General features: G+C 44.3%; 1 protein-coding gene across 1 annotated transcript; it reads left to right on the forward strand.

Moving 5' to 3' along the window:
* Window positions 1-310: 310 nt before the first annotated feature.
* Window positions 311-25,473, forward strand: FBXO45 (F-box protein 45). Its single transcript, XM_004578249.2, has 3 exons — window positions 311-629; window positions 14,112-14,468; window positions 24,820-25,473. The coding sequence occupies exons 1-3, from the start codon at window positions 312-314 to the stop codon at window positions 25,003-25,005; spliced, it is 861 nt and encodes a 286-aa protein (XP_004578306.2). The 5' UTR covers window position 311; the 3' UTR covers window positions 25,006-25,473.
* Window positions 25,474-26,124: the final 651 nt, after the last annotated feature.

The raw sequence follows: 26,124 nt of genomic DNA on the forward strand, positions 1-26,124 counted from the left end.
CTTGCTTCGTGCCCTCAACCCGCATGGCGGAGCCACGGGCGCGCCGCGGGGAGGCCGGGCGAGCCGGGCGGTTCCGGCGCCCGCGCTGAGTCGCGGCGGGAGGGGCGGGGGACGCCCCGGGCAGCCGGAACGTCTGCCCTCAGTGAGGCGGGGCGCGCGGCGGTCGCCCCCGGGCAGGGGCGGGAGTGCTGGAGGCGCGGGCGGTGGGCACTGAAAGGGGGCGGTGAGCGAGCTGCTCCCGGCCGGTGTCAAGGCACGGCTCGGCCTCCCGCGCAGGGACGGCGGCGGCCTCCGGGCCGGCTGGTGAGGCGATGGCGGCCCCGGCCCCGGGGGCTGGAGCAGCCTCGGGCGGTGCTGGCTGTAGCGGCGGTGGCGGCGGTGCGGGTGCGAGCTCGGGCTCTGGGTCCGCGGGGGCCGGCGGTCGGCTGCCCAGCCGCGTGCTGGAGTTGGTGTTCTCCTATCTGGAGCTGTCGGAGCTGCGGAGCTGCGCCCTGGTGTGCAAGCATTGGTACCGCTGCCTGCACGGCGATGAGAACAGCGAGGTGTGGCGGAGCCTGTGCGCCCGCAGCCTGGCCGAAGAGGCTCTGCGCACGGACATCCTCTGCAACCTGCCCAGCTACAAGGCCAAGGTGAGGGGGCCCCGGGGCCACGACGCTGCTCGGCGAAGCTTGGGAATCAGACGGCTCGCTTCTCCATCCAGCCTTCCCAACGCTCCCCATCGGTGCCTCCCTTGCCTCCCGCCCCCGCAAAAAAGCATCATCTTTTCCCTCTGGAATGAAGTTCTGTTCTTTACTGCACTCCACTTCCACGCTTTTTTTTTTTTTTTTAAGGCGGGCTGGTTTTCTCTGATTGCCAGCACCCGTTCTACTTTTAAAAGAGACCATCGCTATTGTTATGCCTTTTCATCCTATTTCCACACCTCCCTCCCCCCCAGCCTCTGTTGTTTTAAACCTTCATTTCTGTGAGCTTGTCATTCATTCCACCTTTCCCAAACTCCATCCGTAACCAGTTTTTCTTTATTTTCGCTCCCGTTTCTCTTTCGTTCCCTCCGCTGCTGGTCCTAGGCACTGCTTAACCCTCGTAGCATTGCCTAGTGCTACTGTGAATGGCTGTTGATGGTCAACTTTCTCATAGTCCTCCCTTGAATCGGTCTGTTCGTGTGTCATCCAAGGTGCTGATTTCGCCCTTCACCTGCTAGGATCTTGAGGCATATTCCTGCCACGTTCATGTACCTAATAATGGCAAGTAACAGATCGTGGGAGGACGAGAGGATTCTTGAGGCCATATAAACAAAAGACCTTGGGCTTGCCATCGGGTAACAGTTACTCAGCACTGTGGGCACCAAGTGTTATTGTGAAAGAGAAGTCTGACCTGGAGTGTGGTAAACAAACAAAAAAGTAACTAAAAAACAGGAGTGTATACCCTTTTTAGTGGGAGACTGCTGGGAGCAAGGGTTTGTATCAAAGTAACAAATGAAAGTTTTTTTTTAGTGAAGTGGATCTAAAATTTATCCCTTCATAAAGTAGGCTTTTAGTTTAGTAAGGAACTTTGCTGTGAAGTATGAAAGCTATCAAGTTGTTTTCATAGTAAATAAAGCAGCATTTATCAGGACAGTATTTGTGCATGGTAGATGTGCAGTGGGCACCAGGTGAAATTTATATGAGAGTGCAACAAAGTGTAGTTTTCTCCTTTCTCAAGTTTTATTTAGCTTTGACTTTTTTTTTTTCATAAAGTTCATTGGCTTTTTTTTTTTTAATGTTTACATAGTTGATGGGGTGGAAAGGATCCAGGGTTAGGGAAGGGTGGGAATGATCATTGTTTCCAAACTTTCTATTTCATCCTCCCATTTCTTGGGGGAGGGGAGAGATAAGGGGAGAAGCCGTATCCAGACTCCCTACCACCTCAGCACCCGGCCACCTGATCTCAACCCAGGGCCCCCAGTGTTCTTTGGCTTGGGTTTTAAGTGAGGACTTATTTTGTAATAGGTTACATCTGTTGGCCTACATCATAAGCTTCATTAAAAGATAATGTGTTCATGTGAGTTAAGTTTTAGTAGAAGCACTCTGAGATCCAGCAAAGTGTCTTCCTCTGGTCCTGTCCCCCTGCCGCCCAGTTGCCTCGTTGGAAGCAGCCTGTGCAGTGATTGCTTGGGTCTCCATCCTGCAGTGTTTTAGGTTTTGTAAGTGGTTTAGACTTTTTGCTTTTCTGCAGTGTGCCCTGGAGGTATTGCAGGCTCATCCTAATGACCTGTTCCTTCAGACATTGCCAGACTTTTTTTCTCTCTTGAGATTAATTCAAAAGGGTCAGGTAGACTAAGGGGGAAGCCCCCAGTCTAACAGAAGAGAAACTGTGTGAAGTAGTTATGTTGTATGCAGTAGAAACCCAGTGTTAGTGATATAGGAAAGTATACCAGCAGTTTAATGAAGCGAGACATTTAGATGGAGTGAAGGTCTGGGGAAGGTTTGAGGTTGCAGCTGTGTTTGAGTTGAAATTTGAGAAGGATCTGAACATTGTAGCAAGAGAGCAGGTTGAGGCCAAGAGAAGGCCAGGAGTCTACAGCGTCTGTTCTTACTCCGGAATGGAAGTATCAGGTGTTCTATTCAGTTTTGCTGAAGAAGTGGGACGAAAACAGACTCAGACCCTTATGGATGCCGTGGCTGTTGAAGCTCACAAGCTATTGGGGCAATGGGTGCTCACTGAATAATGATTCACATTGTAAACTGCATAGACCAAGTATTACAATGCACAAGTGCATGGTGTTCTGAGGGTAATCGCAGATTTGACTTAGGTGGGGAGGTTGGAGAAGGCTTTCTTGCAGGTAGCCCACGTACTGAGACTTGAAGGATAAGGATTCATAGGCCAAGGGGAAAGAGAAGAGCCTTCTCAGAACTTCCTTAGTGTGAGGGAGAATAGTGAGAACAAAGGTGATGCCAGTTGGCAGGCTGGTGGGAGAGGTGGGCCAGGGCCACACTATAGGGAAGCCATGTCAAATTGTCAGCTACAGAGATTTAGGGCTGTGCGAAATGGCTATGTGATTCTTTTCCGTTTTTGAAAGATTTATGAATAGAGTAACATCCAGAAAGCTTCAGTCTGCTAGTTCACTTCCCAGATGTGTGCTCCTGCTGCTGCAGCTAGACCACATTGAAGCTGGGAACTCAACCCAGGTCTTCTGCTTGGGTGGCAGGGACCCAACCACTTGAACCATCATCAGCTGCCTCCCAAGAGCTATGTTAATTAGTAGGAAGCTGGAACCAGGAGTCAGAGCTAGGTTCCAAACCCAGGTACTCCAGTGTGGGAGTGGACATGGACATTTTCATAGTACCTTAACCATTAGGCCAAATGCCCACCTCTGATTATTTTGCATTGTTGAGAGGTGATTTCTGAATTCAGTGTGAAGAACGTGTTGGAGAAGGACCTTAGGTACATGGTGTATCAGGAAGGAAGTCGTGGGAGGGATGGAAGGAACTTAACAGATTTAGGAAAAACCTGTAGGACCAGATAATAAATTTTTAGTAAGATTTATTTTATTTGAAAGGCAGATTTTGCAGAGAGAAAAGGAGGGACATAGAGAGTCTTCCATCCACTGGTTTGCCCTCCAGGCCACCATGGCCAAAGCTGGGTTGGTCAGAAGTCAGGAACCTGGAGCTTCTTCCAGGTCTCCCTTCCATTTGAATGCAGATGCCCAAGGACATGGGGGTCATCTTTCACTGCTTTCCTAGGCCATTAACAGGAAGCTGAATTGGAAGTGGAGCAGCTGAGCCACAAACCAGCGCCAGTATGGAATGCTGGTGCCACAGGCAGAGGCTTATCCTGCACCAAGACGCCAGCCCCTTGAGAGTGATTTTAAACAGGTGGGAAGAGGGAAGTGCTAGAGACTAGGGGACTGCTATGAGAGACCCAGCTCACATAATAGAGATCACTTGAGCTAGGATTTGGAGGAGTTGCTGTGTTTTTGAGATAATTGAGATATTTCAGAGAGGTAGCTGTTAGAAGTTAGAGCTAAGGGGCCAGCATTTTAGCACAGCAAGTTAATCCACCATCTGTGATGCTGACATCCCATAGAGGCACTGGTTTGAGTCCTGGCTGCTCTGCTTCCACTACAGTTCCCTGCTTATGACCTGGAAAAGCAGCAGAGGATGGCCAAGTGCTGTGTCCCCTTCACTTGGGGTGTCTGCACGTGGGAGACCCTGATGAAGCTCCTGGTGTTCGTTCTGGTCTAGCCCTGGCAATTGGGGCTTTTGGGAAATGAACCGGCATATAGAAAATCCTTTTTATCCCTTTTTAAGTGCCTCTCAAATAAATGCCCTTTTTTTTTTTTGAAAAAGATTAATTTTATTTGAAGGACAAAATCACAGAGGGGACGGAAAGAAATCTAGGATTTGTTACTTCACTCCCCAAGTGGCCACAACAGGAAGGGCTGGGTGAATCCAAAGCCAGAAGCCTAGAGTTTCTTCCAGGTCTCCAACATGGGCAGTCTTGGGGAGTCTTCCTTTACTTTTCCCGGTGTATTATTAGGGAAATCAATCAGGTGGAACAGCTGGGTCTTGAACCAGTACCCAGATGTGATGACAGCATCACAGACTAAGGCTTTAGCTGTAACACAACACCAGCCCCCAAATATCTTTATTATTATTATTTTGAATTTTGTGGTACAAATTCATATAGATTGGGATTTCCCCCCAAACTCCCACCCCCCCGACAGATTTCCCAATGTTGCTACAATAGTATAGTCCTTCATAAGGAGTCATAATTCTATCAGTCTCTTATTTATGTGTGTCCCGACATTGCTGGTACAATGTCAGACATTCCAGCATCCCATTGTCTACACATTTCCAACAGCTTCATTGGGAGTCCATCTTTTGTTTGGAAGCAGGGATGCATGTTGCATTGTACCTCTATATCTGGATATGGTAGACCCCAGTACTCCATCATTATACATTTCCATACATGAGAAGCCATGAAAACAAGGTCAACAACTGGTATGAATTAGAACAACAGCCACAACAACAACAAATTACAACACAATGAAAAAACGTACCACTGAGTAACCAATACATGAGTGACAAAAAGGAGACACAAAAGTCTCTTGGGAAAAATGATGCCACTGTGTAATCCATGAGCCAGCAATGAATTTGACAAGAGAAAAGAAAGTATTTGGAATAAATGAAACTGAAATAAAAAACATCAAAACACATGGGATGCAGCCCCCCAAAAACCAGTATGAATTGATTATTTGAAGTTACACTTCCCAAATATCTTTTTTTTCTTTTAATGTTGGCACTTTAGGGAAGTCTAAATATACAGAATTGTCAGATAGGGCCTGACACGGTAGCATAGCAGCTGAAGTTCTCGCCGTGAACATGCTAGGATCGCATTGTGTGCCGGTTCATGTCCCAGCCGCCCTGCTTCCATCCAGTTCGCTGCTTGTGTGGGAGACCTGGAAGAAGCTCCAGGCTCCTGACTTTGGATTGGATCAGCTCTGGCCATTGCAGCTGCTTAGGCAGTGAATCACTTGGGGGAGTGAATCAGCAGACAGAAGATATTCTTATCTCTCCTCTCTCTATATCTGACTTTCCAATAAAAAATAAATCTTTTTTTAAAGAAGGTCAGGTAATAGTGGGAAGTGCACTAGTTGTGACATGAATGGCCTTGGAAATACAGCTTAGTATGTCATTTGGGCTTTGTTCTACAGTGATTTTGAACAGAGGAGTGATTGAAAAAAAATCCAAAAGACTGTACTTAAAAAGAAAACAGACTGGCCAGAGAGAGCATTTGGCCTAGCATTGGAGACCCTCACATTTCACCGTGGAAGGCTTGAGTTTGAGACCGTGCTCTGCTTTTTCCTCTGCTTCCTGCCAGTGCCGCCTCTGGGAGGCAGTGGTGGTGGCTCAAATAATTGGGTTCCTGCTACCCACCTGGGAGGCTGGGTTTGTGTTTCTGGCTCCCAGCTTTGGCCTCCAGCCAGGAGCCTTTGTGGGCATTTGGGGAAATGAATCAGTAGATGTGCAGGTCTGTGTGTCTCAGGGGGAAAAAAAAACAGGCAGAAAGATGAATCCAAGAGGACAGACGTTGGCACCTGTACCAGGGGTACCCGAAGCCCGCTGGTTCTGTGGCAAGAGAAGCAGGAGAAGCAGGTGGCTCAGGTAGTGGACAGCTTACCGGGTGAGCGGATGCGGAACAGTGCGGAGCCAGAATCATTGAGGAGCCTGGGTAAGAGAAGGGCGGGTACAGGCTTGGTCTGGCAGAGTACTGGAAAGTCTTTGGAGCTGGTCGTTGTATTTATGGGGTTTTCTTTTTAAATGTTCGTGTTTTATGTGTTATCAAGTCAGTCGTGCTTGGCTTCTAGAATTCTTTTTTTTTTTCGTTAAAGATTTAGTTTTCTTGGAAAGGCAGATATATAGAGAGGAGGAGAGACAGAGAGGAAGATCTTCCATCTGATGATTCACTCCCCAAGTGGCCACAACGACCGGTGCTGCACCGATCCGAAGCCAGGAGCCTCCAGGCTGTCCTCGACTGCTTTCCCGGCGCACTCAAGGCAAGGACTTTAACTGCTACACTATCGCGCCAGGCCCAGCTTCTAAGCTTCTGGCTTAGATCATTGGTGTTAAAGCTGTTTGCTATAACGTAAAATTTGGTTTGTGCGTGAGACAGACAAAAACTGTGGGTTGTTTCTACTATCTTTGGTGTGTATTTTTCATTTCAGCTGGATTATTCAGCTTCCCATCTCTAAAAAATAGTAATCACATAATCACCTTACTGTTCTCACATCTACAAAAAGTTAACAGTAATTCCTTAACAAATGCAATATCGATTTCTAGTTGTCTCATTAAATGTCAGTGTTATTTTTAAACTGACTTTGTTTAACCAAGCTCTGCATGAAGTTCCTATGGTGAATGACTGCATGTGCCTTTAAGGACGTTGGAGTCTGTAGTAGAAGCAATCTTTCCCCGATCTTCCATCCCTGCAACTTTTGTTGGAGAGAGCAGATTGTGTATCTTACCCTGGATCTTACTAATCTCATTTCCATGGTATTGCTGAACATGCTCTTTTGCCCTCCACTTTCCATTATAGTGGTTGATCAATTTAGATTAGATTCTGTTTTTTCCTCAAATGTTTCTTTCTCTAGAATCAAGTGGTTAGAGGTGCATTAAAAAGCAAGACTGACGGGTGGTATGCTGTGTGATGCAGACACTACTGGGAAGAAATAGGTAGAAGTGGAGGGATTTCGGTGGCCGTGGCCCTGGGTAGGAGTAGCTTCCTGGAGGTGGTCGTAGAGAACAGTGTGTGGGAGGAAGAGAGCAGATACATGATGCTGTGGCCGGGGAGAACAGAGAAGTAGGAAGGGAAATTATGAAACCAATCTGGAGTGCTTGGAGAGATGGGCAGAAGAATTTACAGTTGATAATGATCTGGAGCTATCAAAGTTTATTACCTAGGATTGAATGTGTTAAAGGTGCTGCTGTAGGAAGACAGATCTGGAAAATGTCAGGGTAAACAAGGAACGAGTTTGGAGAATTTTGGGGTGCAGAGGAAAGATGCTCACTGAAGAAGATTCCAGTAGAAGATACATCCAGGGAAATTAGAAGATATCAGAAGTCTGAGAAAGGGGTTGTTGAAGTGTCAGTATGACAGAGGGAAAGCACCTGGAATTTATAATGGTTGGGAACTCTAGGCATAGGGAATTATTAATATTTTTTTAATAAGGAAGAAATTAACTTTCTAAAAATTTTATTTTTCCCTGAAACAGACACACAGAAATCTTCCCTCCACAGCTTTACTCTCCAAATGGCTGGAATAGCAGAGATTAGGCCATGCCCAGGCAGTGGCTGGAGCTCCCCTGTGGCGGCTGAGCCCCAGCTGCACCATCACCTGTGTGCCTATACACAGGAGCTGGAATTAGAAAAGAACCAGGATTTGGACCCCAGCACTGAGTAGAGGATGTCCCCCGTAGTGCCTTGCCCATCAAGCCACGTGCCTGCTCCCAAGTGTGTTTTTTTTTAAATTATTGACTTGAAAGGCACAGACAGAATGAGGCTAGACAAGAGAAAGAGGGGTCCTGCATCTGCTGATTAACTCTGAATGGCCTCAGTGGCTAGGGTTGGGCCAGACCAAAGCCAAGTTCCTGGACCTTCCATGTGACTGCAGGGGCGCAAGCACTTGGGCCCATCTGCTGCTGGCACATGAACAAGGAGCCCGGTCTAAGCAGCGCGTGTGGGCATGAACAAACACCCACATGGAATACTGGTGTCAGGTCACGGCCCACATTGACTAATAGTCTTGAGCATTTTAGTTAATACTATTTTGGTTACTTTTCCTCTATTACTCATTTTGAACTTTTAAGTGCTTAAAAACATGTTATAATAGACGCAGACAGGGGAAAATATATATTTTTTAATACCATGATTTCTTTTATTTATTTTATTGGAAAAGCAGATTTAGAGAGAGAAGGAGATACAGAGAGAAAGATCTTCCATCCACTGGTTCACTCCCCTAGTGGCTACTACAGCCGGAGCTGAGCTGATCCGATCTGAAGCCAGAAGCCAGAAGCCAGGAGCTTCTTCTGGGTATTCCACACGAGTGCAAGGTCCCAACGCTTTGGGCCGTCTTCAACTGCTTTCCCAGGCCACAAGCAGGGAGAAGGAAGCAAAGCAGAAGAGCCAGAATACAAACTGGTGTCCATATGGGATCCTGGCTCATGCAAGGCATGGAATTTAGCTACCAGGCTACCGTGCCAGACCCAGAAAAAAATTTTTTTTTAATTTATTTTTATTGGTACCCAGTGTGGTAGCCTAACAGCTAAAGTCCTTGCCCTGCACACACCGGGACCCCATATGGGCACCAGTTCTAATCCTGGCAACCTTGCTTCCCATCCAGCTCCCTGTTTGTGGCCTAGGAAGGCATTAGAGGAAGGCCCAAGGCCTTGGGACCCTGCACCTGTGTGGGAGACCTGAAAGAAGCTCCTGGCTCCTGCTTCGGATCAGCGCAGCTCTGGTTATTGTGACCACCTGGGGAGTGAATCATCGAACAGAAGATCTTTCTGTCTCTTCTCCTCTCTGTATATCTAACTTTTCAATGAAAATAAAATAAATATTTTTAAAAATTTTATTTTTATTGGAAGTGCAGAGCAGATTTACATTGAGAAAGAGTCAGGGAGAAAGATCTTCTGTCTGCTAGTTCACCACTCCCCAAAAGGCTTCAGTGGCCAGAGTTGAGCTGATCTGAAGCCAGGAGCCAAGAGAGTGTTCTGGGTCTCCTATGCAGCTGCAGGGTCCCAAGGCTTTGTGCCATTGTGTGCTCTCCCAGGCAATAAGCAGGGGGTGGATGGGAAGTGGAGCACCTGAGACACAAACTGGCACCCATATGGTGCTTGCAAGGTGAGAATTTAGCCTTTGACTGTCATGCTGCTTGGTCCAGATAAGAAAAAATGTAAGAACATTTCAGATTTATCATTTCTTTGTAAAATTAGGAGCTATTTGAAGCCACAGGTTTGAGGGTTTTTTTTTGTTTAATTCTCTTGTGGGTTTTTTTTTTTTTTTTTTTTGGTTTAAGATTTACTTATTTTTATTTGAAAGGCAGATTTTTAGAGAGGAAGAGAGTGATCTTCCATCTCTTGGTTCACTTCCCAAATGGCTGCATTGGTCAGAGCCGAGCCAGTCCGTAATCAGGAGCCAGGATCCTCTTTCAGGTATCCCATGTGGCCTCAAAGGCTCAAGGACGCAAGCCACTCTCCACTGCTTTCCTAAGTTGTAAGCAGGAAGCTGGATCAGAAGTGGAGTATTGAGAACATGAACTGGAGCCCATAGGGAATACCAGTGCCTCAGGCAGAGGATTAGTCTACAGTGCCACTGCACTGGGCCCTTATTTTGTTTTTTAAGAAGAATAGGGCCTGGTGTTGAGGTATAGTGGGTAAAGCACTGCCTGGGTAGGTACTGACATTCTATGTGGGTGCCGGTTTGAATCCTAGCTGCTTCACTTTCATCCACTCCTTGCTATCAACTTGAGAAAGAAGCACAAGATGGCTCAAGTATGCTTGGGTCCCTGCCCTGTGTGGATTTTCTGGATGAAGCTCCTGTCTGTATCCTGGCCCTGGCCTAAGCCCCAGCCCCTGCCTTTATGGCCAACTAGGGAGTGAACCAGTGGACGGACGCTCTCTGTTTCTCCACTTCTCTCTAACTCTTTCAGAAAAAATTTTTTTTTTTTTTTTTAATCTGTGCAATCCAGGAAGAAATGACTAGTCCAGTTTTGGCTGTTGGGAAATGAACACTGATGAAGGCAAGGGTGTTATTTTCCTAGGGCCTCCTCTACCTCAGGAGCTGTCCACTTTCAGGAACTGGACTAGGTGACCCTTAAGACTCTTTGTAATGCTGCCTGTTGACTGGGATTGTTTCTGGACTAACCTAAGCAGTAGTTCGCAGCCAGTTGCTCAAGATTTTTGAGCAATTTGAATAAAATGAAGGAAGTATTTTAAAGAAAATACACAAAACAAAAGTTTGAGATTGTTAAAACATGAGAGATTATTTATACAAAGAAGCTGATTTTTCATGTTGGAGTGCTGCGTGGAGTCCATCCTACTCTGCTGCCTATCCAGCTTCCTGTTGAGGTTTCTGGGAAGGCAGCGGGTGATGACCCTGAAGTTTGGCTCACTGCCACCCATGTGGGAGAACAGGATGGAATTCCAGGCTCCTGACTGCTGAGGCCAGTTGAGTGAATCAGTAGGTGCAAGATGTATCCTTTTCTCTCTCTCTCTCTTTCTGCCTTTCACATAAGTTTAGAAACAAAAAAAGGCTGGATCTGGCATGATAGCCTTGTGGCTAAATCCTCTCCTTGCATGCCCTAGGATCCGATCTGGACGCTGGTTTGTGTCCTACCTGCTCCACTTCACGTCCAGCTCCCTGCTTGTGGCCTGGGAGGGCAGTCGAGGATGGCCCAAGGCCTTGACCCCTGTACCCGCATGGGAGAACCAGAAGTTCCTGGCTCCTGGCTTCACATCAGCCAACTCCGGCCATTGCGGCCACTTGGGAAGTGAACCAACAGACAGAAGATACTGGTCTCTCCTTCGATGTTTATCTGCCTTTCCAATAAAAAATAAAAATCTTTAAAAAAAAAAAAGGCCTCATAATTAATGTTAGGCTACCGCATTTGTTGTACATATCCTCTTTTTAAAAAGATTTATTTATTTTTATTGGGAAAGCAGACGTACAGAGAGGAGATACAGAAAGGTCTTCCATCTGCTAGTTCACTCCCGAAGTGACCGCAGTGGTCAGAGCTGAGCTGACCTGAGCCGAAGCCAGGAACCAGGAGTTTCTTCTGGGTATCCCATGTGAGTGCAGATTCCCAAAACTTTGTACTGTCTTGTCCTGTAGCGCTTTCCTACAAGCAGGGAACAGCCAGGATACGAACCTGTGAGCATATGGGATCCAAGCACATGTAAGGCAATGACTTTAGCTACTAGGCTACTGCACTGGGCCCTGTACATGACTCTTAAAGAATGTCTTTTTCTGCTTTTTATTTTTGATGATTTTTACATAATTGATTATGGTGATAAGGGTCAAGGGCTGCAGGAAGGTGGGTGAAATCACCATTTCCACATTCTCTTTTAGAATATCTTTTTATTAAACCCTGCTAGTTGAATTTAGATGCTGTTTTGGGGATTATTTGGTTTCATCAAGAGATTGATACTATCTCAGTATATGAGTAACTCCCAGCAGGTGGGTTAAAGACCCATGGAGGTCTGTGGTTTCTAAAATTTATTATTAACTTTAGATCTACCTAAGGTCTCTATTTTACAAAGTATAACTTTTTTATGACAATATTACCAATCTGAAAACAGTGCATCACTTTCTTTTGATATAAAATATCAGATAAAAAGGCCAGTGTTGTGGTATAGCATGCTAAGCCACTGCCTGTGATCCCATACAAGTGCAGGTTGGAGATTTGACTGCTGCATTCTAATCCAGTTCCCTCTTAATGCACCAAGAAAGCAGTGAAGGATGGCCCAAAGCCTTGGGTCCCTACAGCACATGGGAAGCCTTAAGAAGCTCTAACCTCCTGGTTTCAGCCTGGCCCAACCCTGGCTGTTGTGGCCATTTGGGGAGTAAACCAGCAGATGGAAGATTCTTTCTGTCTCCCCTCCTCAGTAACTGACTTTCTAATTTAAAGCAACAGCAACAAAACAACTTTAAAATTTAAAAGTCAAATGCAAACAGAAACAGAGAAACCAACTCTTCCCTATTATCATCCACCAGTGACTGACTGCGGTGTATTGAGTTTCATGGTGTCCCTCGTTGTCTTCCAGTCCACCCTGGGCAGTTTGAAGCATTTCCCGGGTATCATTGTTTCATCCGTAAGCCTTGCATTATTGTCTTTAGAACAGAAGATTTATTGTGTCTTTTGATGTTTTAAGAACTCTATTTAGAGAAGTTATGCTACATGGTATAATTTTGATCAGTAATGAATTAATTGCTGGTTATTTCAATATTATAGAATTTATTATGTTAGTATATTTTATCATCATTTGGAAATATTTATTGTGTTATGAAGCATATAACTTTATTTTTTTTAATTATTTATTATTTAACTTCATTAATTACATTGTATTATGTGACACAGTTACATAGATACTTGGGTTCTCCCCCCACTCCCCATACCCTCCCACCATGGTGGATTCCTCCACCTTGTTGCATAACCACAGCTCAAGTTCAGTTGAGATTCCCCCATTGCAAGCGTATACCAAACATAGAGTCCAGCATCTTATTGTCCAGTCAAGTTCAACAGCTTCTTAGGTATATCCTCTCTGGCCTGAAGACAGAGCCAGCAGAGTATCATCCCAGTCAATTGAAAGCTCCAACATACCATCAGCAAAAATTTACATCATTATGGAATTAATTGACATAGTAATGACTAACCAATATGTTAAAAGTAAATGCGAGTTCCCAGCCACCTTCTGTGACCACCTCATTGACATTTCAATTTTAGTTTATACACAACATATAACATTCAAAACATAACATGTTATACATAAGATCATATCATCTTAAATTAAGGCAAACATGTGGTATTTAACCTTTTGGGATTGGCTCATTTCCCTTAGCATTATGGTTTCCAGTTTGGCCCATTTGGCCACAAAGAACTGCATTTTGTTTTTTTTAACAGCTGAGTAGTATTCCATGGAGTAGGTGAACCATAGCTTTCTTATCCAATCCTCTGTTGATGGGCATTTTGGTTGCTTCCATGTTTTTGCAATTACTGATTGTGCTGCTATGAGCATAGGAGTGAATGTTGGTTTCTCATAAAACAAGTGTTCTGGATATATTCCTAGGAGTGCTATTGCTGGATCATACGGTATGTTGAAGCATATAACTTTATTTTAAAGATTTATTCATTTTTATTGAAAAGCCACATATACATAGAGGAGGAGAGACAGAATGATCTTATGTCTGCTGGTTCACTCCCCAAGTGGCCACAATGGCTGGAGCTGAGCCAATCCAAAGCCTGGAGCAATGATCCTCCTCGGGGTCTCCCACACTGGTACAGGGTCCCATGGCTTTGGGCCGTCCTCGACTGCTTTCCCAGGCCACAAGCACGGAGCTGGATGGGAAGTGGGGCCACTGGAACTAGAACCAGCGCCCTTATGGGATCCTGGCATATGCAAGGCAAAGACTGAGCTGCTAGGTTTTCATGCCGGGCCCCACATATGTAACTTTTTAAAAAGTTATTTTTATTTGAAAGGGCAGAGTTATAGCATTGGACAGAGAGTTGTTCCACCTTCTCGTTACTCCTGAAATAGCCCCAGTGGCCAGAGCTGAGCTGATGCAAAGCTAGGAGCCAGGATTTTTTCTCTGGGCTGCTACATAGGTGCAGGGCCCCAAGCACTTGAGCCATCTTCTGCTGCCTTCCCAGGCCATTAGCAAGGAGGTGGATTGCAAATGAACATCCAGGATTCAAACCAGTTCCCAGATAGGATGCTGGCGCCTTAGGCAGAGGCTTAGCATGCTATACTAAAGTGTCAGCCACAAAATATAACTATGATTTCAAAGCATATATCTTGAAGTTGGGGTACTTCAAAGGAGAATCAGATTTCTGTTTTTTTAGTGTGTTTCTCCTCTTTTCAGGTCCGTGCTTTCCAACATGCCTTCAGCACTAATGACTGCTCCAGGAATGTCTATATTAAGAAGAATGGCTTCACTTTACATCGAAACCCCATCGCTCAGAGCACTGATGGTGCAAGGACCAAGATTGGTTTCAGTGAGGGCCGCCACGCATGGGAAGTGTGGTGGGAGGGCCCTTTGGGCACCGTGGCAGTGATTGGAATTGCCACCAAGCGAGCCCCCATGCAGTGCCAAGGTTATGTGGCATTGCTAGGCAGCGACGACCAGAGCTGGGGCTGGAATCTGGTGGACAATAATCTACTACATAATGGGGAGGTCAATGGCAGTTTTCCACAATGCAACAATGCACCAAAATACCAGGTAAGAACCTAGATATTTTCTCATGTGTGGGCTTTTGTCAAGTCATACTTTAATTTGTTTTGATTTACACATTTTGATGCAACTGTCTTTTTTGGTCATTTAAAAATAAATGGTGGGGCCCGGCGGCGTGGCCTAGCGGCTAAAGTCCTCGCCTTGAATGCCCCGGGATCCCATATGGGTGCCGGTTCTAATCCCGGCAGCTCCACTCCCCATCCAGCTCCTTGCTTGTGGCCTGGGAAAGCAGTCGAGGATGGCCCAATGATTTGGGACCCTGCACCCGTGTGGGAGACCCGGAAGAAGTTCCTGGTTCCTGGCTTCGGATCGGCATGCACTGGCCTGTTGCGGCTCATTTGGGGAGTGAATCATCGGATGGAAGAGCTTCCTCTCTGTCTCTCCTCCTCCTCTCTGTATCCGGCTTTCCAATAAAAATGAATAAATCTAAAAAAAAAAAAATTCTTTACACTTTAAATAAATAAATAAATAATAAATGGTGTAAATGGCATATCTTGGTATTTGTTTCCTAGTACCTCTTTGACCTCAGGCAGTCCATTTTTGCTGTAGCTCAAAAAAGGCAAGCTTTTCTGTGCAGGGTCTGATAGTATTTTCAACTTCAACTTTCGTTGTTACAGCTTGAAAACAGCTGTGGATAATATGTAAACAAATGGCCCTGGCTGTGTTCTGATACGGCCCTATTTATGTATGGGCTGTAAGGCAGATTAAGCCCAGGGGTCTTAATTTTTGTCAGCTCATGTTCTAGATTATCATCTTAACTATGTCATGGCATGTCCACATGTTATTTCTGGACATCTTACTGTGCACCTGTTTGCATGCACAGGCATGCTCACCCTGTGGTACTTGTTAATCTGTGTGTGGATTCAAAGCCCCTGGAGGCTTCAGGTATTCCTATATATAGGCAGGTTCAGATAGACAACTACATTTTTGTTGTTTAATTTTGGACTTATTTTTACTCATTTGATTCTAGAATCAAAATTACAATAGGAGGGCAAGCATGTTTAACTAATGTTTCAGATGCGCACATCCCATGTTGGGCAGTACCTGGGTTCAGTACCCATCTGTGAGTCCCTGAGGGGAGAACTGGTTTGAGTTCTTGGTTCCTGGCTCTCACCTGACCCAAACTTGTTTGGTTTGAGAGTTTGGAGAGTAAAGCAATGGGTAGGAATCTACTGTCTATTTCTCTCTTTCTCTGTGGCTTTTTCAAATAAATTTAAAAATTACTATTATTTTAAAAAGCTGTATTATTGGCATAATTTTGGCAGAAATAAGCAGTGTGATGAGAAATTGGACATCTTGAGGAACTGTGAGTTGCATATTTCAGGGGCACATGTGTCTTGAAAGCTCCCAGCCTCAATAATGATCTCAAGTCAGGCATATTAATATAGAAGAACTAAAAATGTGTCCTATTTCCTGAGGTTTAAAAGCTGGAAGGATTTATACCGAAGTCCTTTCCTGATTGATCTTTTGGTTCTGACAAAACCCTAAGGAAAGGGGTATCTGGACTTCATGATTACTGAAGATACAATCCTGTCATTAGCCTTAAGATGAAGTTGTGAGAGTACTTAAGTCTGTTCGTAAGATTTTAGTCCTCTATATTGATACAGATTTGATTTTTTCCCATGATAAAATTTAATCTTCGTGTTTTCTGGTGCTTAAAAATAGTATATTCTGTTGGAGGGGATATTCTTTTTTCTAAGATTTATTTATTTTTATTGTAAAGGCAGATTATCTTTACAGAGAGGAAAGACAAAGATTTTCCATCGACTGGTTCACTGCCCAAATGGCCGTGACAGCTGGAGCTGAACTAATTTAAAGCCAGGAGCCAGAGCCTTCTCTGAGTTTCCCACACGGGTGCAGGGTCCCAAGGCTTTGGAATGTCCTCCGTTGGTTTCTCAGGTCACAGGCAGGGAGCTGGATGGAAGCAGAGCAGCCGGGACGTGAATTGGCACCCATTCAGGAACCTGGTGCTTCCAAGATGAGTATTTAGCCATTGAACCATTGCGCTGGTCCCACATGGAACATTATTTAAATGGCGATTTGTCATGTTGGTTAATAGTGTTCCAGTCCTGTATATTGTTGATTTTCCTTTGTACTAATTTTTTTGTTATCTTTTCAATATGTTTATTTCAATTGATTTTTAAAATTTTGTTATGCAGTTTAATAAGCACGTGGATTTCCCACCTCCCTAACCAAGCTCCCTCCCCTCCCCACTGATTTCCCCTCTAGTTCACAATGGGTCATTGAAATGTCTCCCGGCAGCGTAGGCATGGACAATGTCGGAGGGTCCAGCATCCTACTGTCAGGACATCTGGAGCCATTTTCCTGGGAGTCCACCCTTGTCCTGTATGCATAGAGACACTGCTCTCTGTCTCCACCTCTGAACATATCAGTCTCTGTTACACTTCCATTATGTATCCCCTTAAATACAGAGCCAGGGCTTTGTACAAATTCATTTATTTATGGTTAGAAGCACTAAAGTCTCCAGTTTACTACTTGGTGTTTCCACTTTGTCATCTTTGCTTTACATGTTTTAGAGCATGTACATTTCCAATTGTTTTGTCTTCCTATTTTGTCATGAGTAGACCTTTCTTGTCTCTAGTAACTCTTTGTCTTGAAGTTTGTTTGCAAATATTAATATATTCACCCAGCTTTCTTTTTTTTAAGATTTATTTATTTTTATATTACAAAGTCAGATATACAGAGAGCAGGAGAGACAGAGGGGAAGATATTGACGTCCAATGATTGACTCCCCAAGTGACCGCAATGGCTGGTGCTGCTCCGATCCGAATCCAGGAGCCAGGAACTTCCTCCAGGACTCCCATGTGGGTGCAGGGTCCCAAGGTTTTGGGCTGTCCTTGACTGCTTACCCAGGCCATAAGCAGGGAGCTGGATGGGAAGTGGAGCTGCCGGGATTAGAACTGACACCCATATGGGATCCTGGCGCATTTCAAGGCGAGGACTTTAGCTGCTAGGCCACTGGCCGGGCCCTCACCCGAGCTTTCTTATGCTTAGTATTGCAAATTATGCATTTTCCATCTGCTTATTGTAATTCTGTCTTTGTATTTAAAGTGAGTGTTCTAGATTGAGTATAGCTCAATCTTCCTTTTTATCTAATTTAGTTTCAATCTCTACCTGTTGAATGTTTGGTCCTTTTACATCTAATGTAATCGCTGGATTACTTGTCAGTGTCTGGTTATATTCTTCTTTGCTGTTGTTCTTTGGTTTGGATAATTTCTGTTGCTGTCTCTTCAAGTTCATAGATTCTTTTCTCCTCTGCCGCAACTTTGTTATTGAGCCAGGAGAGTGAACTTTGGTTATTGTATTCTTCAACTCTGGAATTTTCATTTGGTTCCTTTTCTGTTTAAAATAATTTGTATTGATATATATATATATATATATATATACATATATATATACACACTTTTTAAGATTTACTTATTTTTATTGCAAAGTCAGATATACAGAGAGGAGGAGAGAAGGAGAGGAAGGTCTTCTGTCCATTTACTATCCAAGTGGCCGCAACAACTTGAGCTGCACCGATCCGAAACGAGGAACCCAGAGCCTCTTCTGGGTCTCCCACGTGGGTGCAGGATCCCAAAGCTTTGGGCCATCCTCGACTGCTTTCCCAGGCCACAAGCAGGGAGCTGGATGGAAAGTGGGTCTGCCGGGATTAGAACCAGCACCTGTATGGGATCCCAGTGCATTCAAGGCAAGGACTTAACTTCTAGGCTACTGTGCTGGGCCCTTGAGCTATCTTGAGAGTTCCAAGTATTCTATCTGTTGCAGGGTGCGAGCAAGATCACACCAGACATGCCTAAGGTTTATTAAGGAGTTTTTATTAACTAAGCTTGGTGATAATAGAGCATAATAGCAAATCACAAGTCCATACAGCAATCCAACCATAATCCAACCAATCATAATCCAATGAATCATAATTCGCAAAGGAACAAATGGTCATTACTCTTAAGTCCATCCATTAAGCTGAAGGCTTATGTCCCAGCTTCCCCAACAATATAAGTTATCCTAAGAGACATGCAACGAATAACCTGGACACACTCACAAAGAACCTGGACACACAAAAGCTGCAGGCATTCACCTTTCCCTGGCTTCTCTGCCCACATTCTACTACTGCTAGGCCTCACCCCTCCTGGAACTCCAGATAGTACACAGACTAGAAACAACATTATTATAACCATTGCCTCATCTAAGCAGTACACAGGGACCATGCTCAGGGGATTACCTGTCCTGGGTCAGCCAAGAGTCGAGGTGCCAGAGTAATGGGAGCACCTGGCCAGAAAGAGAGTTGAGTGAGAGCCCCTGCTTCATGGGCCTTTTAATGGGGCTTGTGAGGGGAGTGGTTACACCACAACGCAATACCTTCCCTCTCAGTTGATAGGTGAGTCACAGGTAGGCAGGAGCGAATACCTAAGTGTTGTAGGCTAAAGAGTTGATTAGTGCTGGTAGGGATGGGCAGGAACAGGAACTGGGCTTGTAGTTGAAAATGCCTAGACTAATTGGACTTGTCTGCATCCAATATCCTGGCTAAATTAGGACATGGGGGAAGTGGTTGAGGATGGATTATCATTCCATTGCTGTAGGACCCACCCTCAGGACAGAGGATAGGGGACCCAGCCAAATTTCATTTGCCCGCTGTCAGTGGGTGCTGGCTATCACTGCTGCACCCCATAACATATCCTCTTGATCACTTCCCCCAAAATGCCTGAAACATCCTGGACTAGGCCAGACCAAACCAGAAGCTAGGGACACAGTTTGAGGCCTCCTTATGGGTGGCAGGGATCTAAGTACTTGAGCCCACCGCTTCTAAAGTGCACAGTAATGTGAAGCTGAAATCAAGAATAGAGTCGGGACTTTCAGTACTCTGAGATGTGGACATCCCAAGTGGCATTTTAACTGTTAGATCAAATGTCTGTCTCTGGTTCTTTTTCTCAATTGAAAAATCGCTATTTATTCATTCATAAATACTGTATCTTGGACTCGGCATGATGGCTAGATTGGCTAATTCTCCAGAATCTAATATGGGCACAGGTTCGTGTCCCAGCTGTTCTACTTCCTATCCAGCTCCCTGCTTGTGGCCTTGGAAAGCAATAGAGGGTGGCCCAAAGTCTTGGAACCCTGCATCTGCGTAGGAGGTCTGGAAGAAGCTCCTGGCTTCTGGGTTCAGATCACTTCATTTCCATTGTGGCCATTTGGGGAGTGAGACAGCAAATGCAAGAAGTTTCTTTTTCTTTATTTTATGATTTATTTTAATTGGGAAGTAAAGATTTTGTAGAGAGGAGAGACAGAAGGATCTTCTATCCACTGCTTCATTCCCCAAGTGGCTGCAACACCAGGGCTGGGTGTAGGGTCCCAAGGCTTTGGGTCATCCTGTACTGTTTGATGATACAGTGTTATTATGCAAGGTGAGGATTTAGCCATTTGGCTACTGCTTCAGGCCTGCGAGATGTTTATTTTTGTCTCTCTCTGTAAATCTGCCTTTGCAATAAAAATACTTTATCGGGTCCAGCGCGATAGGGTGATGGTTAAGGTCCTTGCCTTGAACATGCCGGGATCCCATATGGGCGCCAGTTCTACTCCCGGCAGCTCCACTTCCCATCCAGCTCCCTGCTTGTGGCCTGGGAAAGCAGTTGAGGACGGCCCAAAAGCTTGGGAATCCTGCACCCGCGTGGGAGACCCGGAAAGAAGTACCTGGCTCCTGGCTTCAGATCGGTGCAGCATGGGCTGTTGCGGCCACTTGGAGAGTGAATCATCGAACGGAATATCTTCCATTCTGTCTCTCCTCCTCTCTGTACATATATCTTTCCAATAAAAATAACAAATAAATCTTTAAAAACAATACTGTATCTCTCATTGTTGACATTAAAAAGTTTTTAAGTTTTTTTGAAGGTGAGGGGGTCAGAGCCATGTGGGATTCCCGTTAGGATGGAGAGGGTAGATGAGGATGAAGTGAGGTAGATGTTTCACTTTTCCCTCCCGTGTCCACAGGGGTGGAGGGGAAATGCACCGCTCCTGGCTGTCGCTGCTGTAACGGCACTCGGAGGAGGCCCTGATGTGGGAAAGAAGGTTCCAAAGGTGTTACTTCAGTGGTCTTGATTGTTCTGAGAAGTCGTTAGTTTTGTTATACCGGAGGTAGGAACTTGCTTGTTAGGCTTGTTGGCTGTCCTTGTCCACCTTCACCTGCCCACAGGCCTAGGTGCTGGCTTTAGAACCTGGCTTGGAGTGTTCAAACTGTCCATTATTCCTATTTTTGATGAGCTACTCAAGGTCTTCTGTTGGCTCAAAGTGGCTGACTGTCCTGCTCTTCAAACTCATCTAGGTATGCTCTCCATTCTTACGCAAGGGTCAGCAGGCCCTGAGGTGGTCCAGCCCTGCAGCTGGAACATGTGCTCCAGGATTAGACCACGTGTCTATGTGATTTTCCCTGGGGTCAGAAATCAAGTGCAGTGGTGTAGGTAGGGAGCCGTTTTTGTAGCTTTTTGTGTGTGTGTGAGTGGTGTGTGTGTGAATGTTTCCTTTTTTATTTGTTTGCTTAAGATTTACATATTTATTTTTATTGGAACAGCAGATTTACAGAGAGAAGGTGAGCCAGAGAGAAAGCTCTTCCATCCACTGTCTAATGACGATCACACACTCACTTGGGCAGTTTATTCCCATCAAGTTGTAGAGCTCGTCGCTTTTCGTGGTTCCCTTGCTTCCCAGGGTCCGCCTGTGTCCAGCTGCTCTGCCACCTCCAGAGTTTACCCACTGATACCCACAGTTTGTAGTACTTTCGTCTGCTGCCTGTGCTTTTGCTTGCTGCTTGTCCAAGATGAAACACCCTTGAAATTACAGCAAGAATACCTCTTAATTTTGTCTTTAGTAAAATAAGTGTTAACTCCTAAGGTTGATGTGAGGATTAAATAAGGTAATAGAGATAAAGCACAAGATAGTTACTCAACAGAATATTAGTGTTTTATTCCTTTTTTTTTAAGATTTTTTTTTTTTTATTGCAAAGTCAGATTTACAGGGAGAAGGAGAAATAGAAAGATCTTCCATTTGCTGGTTTAGTTCTGCCCAAGTGGTCACAGTGGTGGCGTTGCCAATCCGAAGCAAGGAGTTTTTTTCCGGCTCTTAAGCCAGGGTCCCAAGGCTTTGGGGCATCTTCGACTGATTTCCCAAGCCACAGGCAGGGAGCTGGAAGCGAAGTGGAGCACCTGGGATATGAACTAACACCCATATGGGATCCCAGTGCATGCAAGGCAAAGACTTTAGCAACTACACTACCATGCTGGGCCCTATTCCTGTTTTTTGTTTTTTGTACTTTGTGGGTATTGTGGTGGTAGTGATGAATTGGAGGTTCTTTGATCCATAAGATGGATTATGGATGAATCTGTAAGTAAGGAAAACAGAGGAAAAGCATCTTGGCAGTTATTTGTGACAGGATATACAGTGAGAGAGAGTAAATGACAACCATAGGGTTATCGTAATTAAGAAGTAGGGAGTTTGGATTTTTTGGAAGTATTGATTTATTTTTGTTGGAAAGTGATATATACAGAGAGGAGGAGAGGCAGAGAGGAAGATCTTCCGTCCGATGATTCACTCCCGAAGTGGCTGCAACAGCCGGAGCTGAGCTGATCAGAAGCCAGGAGCCTCTTCCAGGTCTTCTATGTAGGTGCAGGGTCCCAAGGTTTTGGGCTGTCCTCGACTGCTTTCCTAGGCCACTAGCAGAGAGCTGGGTGGGATGTGGGCTGCTAGGATTAGAACCAGTACCCATATGGGATCCCAGTGCGTGCAAGGCAACGTCTTCCACTAGGCTACTGTGTCGGGCCCAGATTTTTGATTTTTTTGATTGCAGATTTTAGATGTAACATTCTTAATTTTTTGCTTTTCCAAACAAGAATTGGATATACTGAGCTTACCATTTAACAGGTAGTGCTGCTGTTGTCACAATTAAAAGGTGTCTCAGAGCAGGGAGCTACAGTTAACTATCTAATAAGCCTATTTTGCATGTTTGGAATCTACAGTTGGAACTGACTTTATAAATTCTATATTTTATGTGGAACTACTGAACGTTAAAGAGATATTAAGTGTCATGTTACCGTGGTGGTTTTGTGTGTGTGTGTGTGTGTGTTGTGAGTGTAATAACATATTTGAGATAGTTGCTGTGGTCTAGTAGACTAAACTACTGCCTAGAACCCCCAGATTCTGTATCACGCTGATTGGGAAGCAGACGATGATGACCCGAATGTTTTGGTTTTTGGCTCCCAGCTTCTCCCTGACCCAGCCCTGGGTGTTTGCAGCATTTAAGGAGTGAACAAGAAAAGTGGAATTCAAAAAAATTGTGTATTGTGGTTCAAAAAACTTGCAGTTGGGGCTAATGTTGTAGTGTATTATGTTCAACTTCCGCCTGCAACAGCAGTGTCCTAGATACTATATAAGTGCTTGTTCGTGTCCTGACTGCTTCACTTGCGAATCAGCAACCTACTAATGTTTCTGAGAAAGCAACAGAGGATGGCCCAAGTCCTTGGGTGCCTGCACTCATGTGACAGATATGGAAGAAACTCCAGATTGCTGGCTCTACCTGGCTCAGCCCAAGTTGTTGCTGTTTGGGGAATTAACCGATGAATGTAAGATCTGTCTGTCTCTTCCTCTCTCTGTGTAACTCTAACTTTAAAATAAAAAATCAGGGCCTGGCACAATAGCATAACAATTAAGTCCTTGCCTTGCACACCCCGGGATCACATATGGGCGCCGGTTCTAATCCTGGCGGCCCCGCTTCCCATCCAGCTCCCTGCTTGTGGCCTGGGAAAGCAGTTGAGGACGGCCCAAAGCCTTGGGACCCTGCACCCACTTAGGAGACCCAGAAGAAGTTCCTGGCTCCTGACTTTGGATTGGCTCAGCTCCAGCCATTGCAGCCGCTTAGGGAGTGACCCATTGGACAGAAGATCTTCCTCTCTGTATATCTGGATTTCCTAGAAAAATAAATAAATCTTTTTTAAAAATAAAAAAAATCCTTTTTTAAAATAGTGTTTATCAAAATTTGGCGAAGTAATATTCCTGAGGGTGTATAAAGCAATCTGCAAGCTTACTTAGAAAGCCTTCTATGAGAACAGTAAACTTACTTCGGGACTAGGGAGGGAAGTTTTCTCTGGTCCTTGCCCGGTTCTGACTTTGAGTCCCCACCCTCTCTCGTAATGACCATCAGGATCACTCCAAAAACCCCTCAAAACAAACAAACAAAAAATCTAGAATAGATAGATAGAGAACAACAAGGAAAGCTTAGAATCAGACAGGAAACAGTCAATGTGGATGCACTTACACCTCACTAGGTGGGACACAGAGATTAGTTACTCCTCACTAGGGTACTGAAGATTTCTTCACACACCCCTCCTAAAACTGTTCTGCACCTAAACTGTTGACATATGTCTTGTTAGAGTTATAAGCCAGTCTAGACTACCCGAAAAACAGCCAGGTTCAGCAAAATCATGCTTCAACGCTATAAAATGCTAAATACTAAAATTAGAATAGACTGAATAATAATCTATAACCATTTTAAGGTGTATAGAACTCGGTTGTATATAAACTAAGATTGAAATGTCAATGAAGAAGTCACAGGATGTGGTTCAGAACTTGCATTTTTTTTTTTCTTTTAACATATTGGTTACTCAATACTATGTCAACTAATTACATAACGTTATAAATTGTTACTGATGTTATGTTGGGGCTTTTAATTGATTGGGATGCTATTCTGCTGGCTCTTCCTTCAGACCAGAGATGGTCTCCCCAAGAAACCTTTGAAGTTATCTGGACAATAAGATGCTGGACTTTATGCTTGGTAAATGCTTGCAATGAAAGAATCTCAACTGAATTTGAACTGTGGTAATGCAACAAGGTGGAGGAATCCACCATGGGGGGAGGGTTTTGGGAGGGGTGGGGAGAATCCCAGTACCTATGAAACTGTGTCACATAATACAATGTAATCAATAATTTAAAAAAATCATATAAACTAGAGGAAAAAAAAGTCTTCTATGGTAAAACACAAGGAGGCTTAAGAAAAGCCTTTAAACAAAATGTAAATAAAACCTGGACATTGTTTAGAGAGAACATTTAAGTTGTTAGTAATTAAATGTGGATCCCATGTGAGTCTTTAAACAAAATGATCAGAATAAGCATTTGCAAGAAGACTGATGTATTTTCCGTAACTATATCCTTTTCCCTGACCCAGCAAGCTTCCCTTCTGATTATTCTAGAAAACTTTCAGGATACATTCTCATTGTGTTTCTTCCAGTTGTATTCTTGGTGAATTTTCTTCTAACCATCTTTCGATATCTGTTTGCAGATAGGAGAAAGAATTCGTGTCATCTTGGACATGGAAGATAAGACTTTAGCTTTTGAACGCGGATATGAGTTCCTGGGGGTTGCCTTTAGAGGACTTCCGAAGGTCTGCTTGTATCCAGCAGTTTCCGCTGTATATGGCAACACAGAAGTGACCTTGGTGTACCTTGGAAAACCCCTGGATGGATGACAGTGGCTTTCTTGAGATGAAAGAAGAGAGTGCCGCTTCTGGGAATCATGAAGTGATGGTTTGTTATGTGCATGTCCAAGTAACATCCTCAGCAACATGAGAAGTTGTGAACTGGAGAAGCAACTCGGCTGCAGATTATTTTAGTGTTTTCTCTTTCCACCGGGCCAGAGAACGCCTCAGGGTTGCAGTTGGTTGAGTGGGCAGTTGACCTATGCAGGTTGCAACAGATTTTGTCTCTAAATTAGCAATGTTTTCTTTCCAGCTTTAAAGGTGAGGTTTTAGAGATGCTGTGAGAGAGGAATAAGGAAGTAGCACAATTTTCAACTAGTGTGTTGGTGAAGAAAGATTGATCCCATGTTACAACCGCCTGTTCTTTCTCCAGTCCTTTCCCCCCAGCCAGCTTGACTATCAGAGAAGTATGAAACTGGCTGTGTTCTATTTAATATTTTTAACATATTGAGAAGCATGGTCTGCCTGGGACTGCACTTCTCTGAGATAGAAAATTGTGCAGCTATTTTAAAAGTTGTATATACAATATGTGTGTTTAAAAAACTTAAAAAAAAAAAAGGACAAAGGGGTGGCTTTGTTCTAGTTCAGTTTCTTAAAAACCACTACATGGTACAAAATTAGAATAACATTTTGGGACAATTGCATTACTACAAAGAAGAGGATTTTAACAGGAGATAAGTTTTGGCTCATTTTGTATTCTTTTTGGCTTACCATTCCCATAGGTTTTACAGTCTATTGCTGGATTGTAAGGTTTTGTAGCCATTAAAGTTACAGTAAAGATCCTTCAGTTTCCTGGTTAAACACTGAGGGAAGGCACATCTGTTTCTATTTATACATATATTGGCAAAGACACACATCCAAACACACATCCAAAACATACCTTTTGGTGTCTGGTTTTATGTTTTGGCTGAGAAAGTGTCTCATAATACAGAACATTGCTGTTTACTCCATGAAAGCTCTCATCACAGACTTCTGGCAAGTAACAGAATGATGTTCTTTTTATTTTGTAACTTTATAATGCTACAGAAAATATTGAAAAAATTTCATTTCATACTGTTTACGTCATGCAGCAGTCCTAGTTTCAGATTCTTCACTGGGGCTGTCACAAAA

Source organism: Ochotona princeps, chromosome 3, assembly GCF_030435755.1.
Source record: "Ochotona princeps isolate mOchPri1 chromosome 3, mOchPri1.hap1, whole genome shotgun sequence".
NCBI lineage: Eukaryota > Metazoa > Chordata > Mammalia > Lagomorpha > Ochotonidae > Ochotona > Ochotona princeps.